The sequence below is a fragment of the Penaeus japonicus genome, unplaced genomic scaffold (genome assembly GCF_977035675.1).
Source record: "Penaeus japonicus unplaced genomic scaffold, GWHDUDI00000001_assembly GWHDUDI00000024, whole genome shotgun sequence".
Lineage (NCBI taxonomy): Eukaryota > Metazoa > Arthropoda > Malacostraca > Decapoda > Penaeidae > Penaeus > Penaeus japonicus.
Genome location: NW_028234426.1, coordinates 28,191,248 through 28,196,247, shown reverse-complemented (window position 1 = coordinate 28,196,247; position 5,000 = coordinate 28,191,248). Strand labels below are relative to the sequence as shown.

The window sequence follows — 5,000 nt, the reverse complement described above, 5'->3', positions numbered from 1 at the left end:
TATATTCATCATGGGAATCTATGTCCCGACTTTCATCATCTGTGAGTTTTTGATGTGTGTTTTTTAAGGAGGGGGGAGGGTGGGTAGGAGGGGGTTGAGTAGGGTGTGTGGATTGTCACAGATTGAGTGTGTTATGTGTATGTTGATGATATTATTGTTATTATTGTTATTTCATTGTTATTATTGTTATTTCATTGTTATTATTGTCGTTGATATCATCATTTCATCCTTATTCTTGTTATTTCATTATTATTATCAGTATCACTATCATTATTGTTAACATTATCATTATAAAGAATATTATTTACAATCTTAATATTATTGTTACTATTGCCATCAACATTGCCATTCTTACTGGTATCATTATCATTGGCTATAATTCGTTTAATATTATCATTATTACTACAGTGACCATGATAATCCTCATTATTATCGTGTATCATTTTATTATCATCATTATTACTCGTACCATTATCACCATCATTGGCATTGCTACTATAATATTAGTTATCCTCCTTAGTGTTGTTGTTATCACTATCATTACCATTCTTATCATAACAACAAACATCATCATACATTCATAATTGAAAACCCAATCACGCTCAAATAGTTCAAATACTAAACCTACCACATGTATAAAAATACAAATTTTACCTCCCTGCCACATCTATCCTATCCTAATAATTCAATTCACAATCACAAAGACCCCTAATCAGAAGGAAACCCTCGCATGACCACAACAGACAAAACCTACATACAATCTCGTGTGTGATTCAGCTTCCCAATCTCCTTCACTCAGCCCTGGAAGTGTCGTCCCCCGAGTTTCGTTCTATGGCGTCCATCGTGTTTATTCTACCTTGGACGATCGGCTATATGGTCCTTCCGGGTATAGCGTACGTGGTGAGGTCGTGGCAGTGGCTTCAGGCTGTGCTTGTCGCGCCTTACGTCCCTCTGTTGGCTTACTGCTGGTAGGGTTCTTGGGGTGAAAGCAAAACAACGAAGGAAAATATGGGTGACACGCACGAATGTGGCTTTTCGCTCTGCTGCTTCGTGAGGGTATAGTGTCTACTATGCCCTGAGGAAGAAGTAAAGCGAAAGGGCCTTTGGCATTATTCGTGTTTTGCTGTTTTCTCTTCGTTGTTTTGTTATCAACTTGTTCAGCGTGAGTCCTTCACTTGGGTTCTTGGGGGCATGTGTGTGATGTTATGCCGTTGCGACCAAGACGTGCTGTATATCAGGCATTTAGTTTAAATTAAGCATTTTATTTTCTTATATTGCATGAATTTTCCCGGGAGGGGGGCATTTTGGTAATCGCCAAAAATGATGAAGGGTTGTGGAAGATATAATTAATTTCTCAATATTACATAAAAATCTTCGCAAAAAGTACCTCATGTGGCGAAAATTTGAAACAATACATGCACCAGAGGAGCTATGAATGTATATTTGCTAGGCTTAGAATAAAACCTAGAAACTAATCATAAGACCTGGAAATGAAAACACAAGCCTCTCGAAGGAGAGAAGGTAGCCGCCAACATGTCTTCCCTTGAAATGTAAAACAGAACTTCTCATTTTTTATTTTATTATTTTATTTATTTATTTTTTATACATATATTATCCAGGCTGCTTCCGGAATCTCCGCGGTGGCTCATTCAAAAAGTCCCAAGGTCGATTCAAGGAAGCACTCGACCTGTTTTTTTTTTTCTCCCAGGCAGCCTAAGGTGTAAACAAGAGGACACTAACCTACCCGAAAGCAGAGGTGCTTAGAGCAATGGAAATCATACAGCAAAAAGGTGTATTAGTTCGATTTTCTTGTCCATCATTGTTTTTGCTGGTTTTTTGTTCGTTTCGTATATGCATACAAGTGTGTGCATTGGAGTAAGCGAAGATTCCAGATGTTTCAGATGTATATTAACGTTATAATACAACACACACTGCTAAACTTACCTTTTGAAAAGATGTACGCTCGCGCCTAATCTATTTCTTTCTTTCGCAGTTATCAGAAAGAAGCAATGACTGTGGGCGAAAGTGATGACATTTCCTCATTCGAATCCTGAAGAATATAGTTGTGTTGATCGCGAAGCCGGACACTGCGCGTGCGCTCAAACGCGCTCGGCCGTGTTCTTTTTTTTCTTCTGGATGGTTTGCGCGTGTCTATGGGGGGTGGGTGTACTACGGGACGGCCTCGGGCGCCACCAATGCCTCGGGGTAATTTGAGCCACGTAGGGAACGCCGGGGTTTATCATTGCCTTTTTAAAAAATATCTTTGAATAGTAAGTTACGAGAGCAATTGTGTGATTATATAATATATATATATATATATATATATATATATATATACCACACAACACACACATATAATATATATATATATAATAATTTTTAAAATATTTTCTGGTTATCTCCTTGGGTCATTCATGATGGGGTATCTTTGTGACAAGTAAGTTCGGATCTTGTGAAGGGTGTGTGTGTGTGGGGGGGGGGTAAGGGGTGTGTGTGGGGTAAGGGGTGTGGGGGGGTAAGGGGTGTGTGGGGGGTGGGGGTGGGTGGGGGAAAGAGGTGTGGGGTATGGGGGTGTGGGGTGGGTGGGGGTGAGAAGTGTTGGGAGTATGGGTTGTGGGGGGGAAGGGGTGGGGTATGGGAGTGGGATGGGTGGGAGGGTGAAGAAGTGTTGGGAGTAGGGTGGGTAGGGGGGCCTGTGGGATCTTTTTTTTTTGGTTGTGTTCGTTTGTGTGTGTTTGTTTTTGTTTTGTTTTGTTTTGTTTGTTTGTTTATGTGTGTTCATGTATGTATGCGTGTGTTTGTGTTTATGTTTTTTTTGTGTGTTTGCCTGTATGTATATGTGTTTGTGTGTTTGTCATGTGGCATTATTTTTTGTGTGTTTATGTGTGTGTGTGTTTGTTCTTGAAGAGACTGTGATTATAATGATTATAAAAGTAATGATGTGTTGATATGTTGATATTTGTCAAAATAATGATTATTCTAACAGTGATCTTGACGATGTAATTATATTGGTGACGATGACAGTGAAATGAAGACGAAATTAGAGACAAGAAGGGCAAAATAATCAGTAAACAACAACAATAACAGTGATAATAATAACAATGATGATGATAACACTAATTATGATAACAAAAACAATGATACTAGAACAATAATAAAAAAGCAAGAACAATAATAATAATAAAAAGCACTAAAAATTATAACAAAAACAATAAAGATGATAACAATAATACTAAAGACAAAAACTAACAATGATAGCAAAGCCCACAATAATGATAACAAATATAATTTTAAAACAAGAATAACAATAATAGAATACTAACAATAACAACATAATACTAACAACAATAACATAATACTAACAACAACAATAAAATACTAACAATAACAACAATAGAATACCAACAACAACAACAATAGAAAAAAAAACAATAATAAAAGATACACTTTATTTCCGCCATTTTGTTTCCTGCCGCAGATGGGGCCGACGGACGGTAGGAGTGTGGTGTACGGTGTCGATTCTGGTCCACTCCTGGTGGGCGTTGCTATGACAACCATCCCCGTGTTTTGGGTGTTCCTTCTGCTGAGATTGCTCTTCTGTATATTCATCATGGGAATCTATGTCCCGACTTTCATCATCTGTGAGTTTTTGATGTGTGTTTTTTAAGGAGGGGGGAGGGTGGGTAGGAGGGGGTTGAGTAGGGTGTGTGGATTGTCACAGATTGAGTGTGTTATGTGTATGTTGATGATATTATTGTTATTATTGTTATTTCATTGTTATTATTGTTATTTCATTGTTATTATTGTCGTTGATATCATCATTTCATCCTTATTCTTGTTATTTCATTATTATTATCAGTATCACTATCATTATTGTTAACATTATCATTATAAAGAATATTATTTACAATCTTAATATTATTGTTACTATTGCCATCAACATTGCCATTCTTACTGGTATCATTATCATTGGCTATAATTCGTTTAATATTATCATTATTACTACAGTGACCATGATAATCCTCATTATTATCGTGTATCATTTTATTATCATCATTATTACTCGTACCATTATCACCATCATTGGCATTGCTACTATAATATTAGTTATCCTCCTTAGTGTTGTTGTTATCACTATCATTACCATTCTTATCATAACAACAAACATCATCATACATTCATAATTGAAAACCCAATCACGCTCAAATAGTTCAAATACTAAACCTACCACATGTATAAAAATACAAATTTTACCTCCCTGCCACATCTATCCTATCCTAATAATTCAATTCACAATTACAAAGACCCCTAATCAGAAGGAAACCCTCCCGTGACCACAACAGACAAAACCTACATACAATCTCGTGTGTGATTCAGCTTCCCAATCTCCTTCTCTCAGCTCTGGAAGTGTCGTCACCCGAGCTTCGTTCTATGGCGTCCATCGTGTTTATTCTACCTTGGACGATCGGTTATATGGTCCTTCCGGGTATAGCGTACGTGGTGAGGTCGTGGCAGTGGCTTCAGGCTGTGCTTGTCGCGCCTTACGTCCCTCTGTTGGCTTACTGCTGGTAGGGTTCTTGGGGTGAAAGCAAAACAACGAAGGAAAATATGGGTGACACGAACGAATGTGGCTTTTCGCTCTGCTGCTTCGTGAGGGTATAGTGTCCACTATGCCCTGAGGAAGAAGTAAAGCGAAAGGGCCTTTGGCATTATTCGTGTTTTGCTGTTTTCTCTTCGCTGTTTTGTTATCAACTTGTTCAGCGTGAGTCCTTCACTTGGGTTCTTGGGGGCATGTGTGTGATGTTATGCCGTTGCGACCAAGACTGTGTATCAGGCATTTAGTTTAAATTAAGCATTTTATTTTCTTATATTGCATGAATTTTCCCGGGAGGGGGGCATTTTGGTTATCGCCAAAAATGATGAAGGGTTGTGGAAGATATAATTAATTTCTCAATATTACATAAAAATCTTCGCAAAAAGTACCTCATGTGGCGAAAATT

At 37.8% G+C, this 5,000-nt stretch overlaps 1 protein-coding gene across 1 annotated transcript in view; it reads left to right on the top strand.

Annotated features, from left to right (window-relative positions):
- Window positions 1-5,000, top strand: part of LOC122248903 (organic cation transporter protein) — a 13,834-nt gene that overhangs the window by 5,222 nt on the left and 3,612 nt on the right. Inside the window, exons 6-10 of the mRNA XM_086551167.1 lie at window positions 1-41; window positions 800-968; window positions 1,620-1,689; window positions 3,479-3,641; window positions 4,400-4,568. The exon at window positions 1-41 is cut by the window's left edge and continues 114 nt beyond it. Coding sequence (XP_086407293.1) covers window positions 1-41; window positions 800-968; window positions 1,620-1,689; window positions 3,479-3,641; window positions 4,400-4,568 — 612 coding nt within the window. The remainder of the gene's footprint in view (window positions 42-799; window positions 969-1,619; window positions 1,690-3,478; window positions 3,642-4,399; window positions 4,569-5,000) is intronic.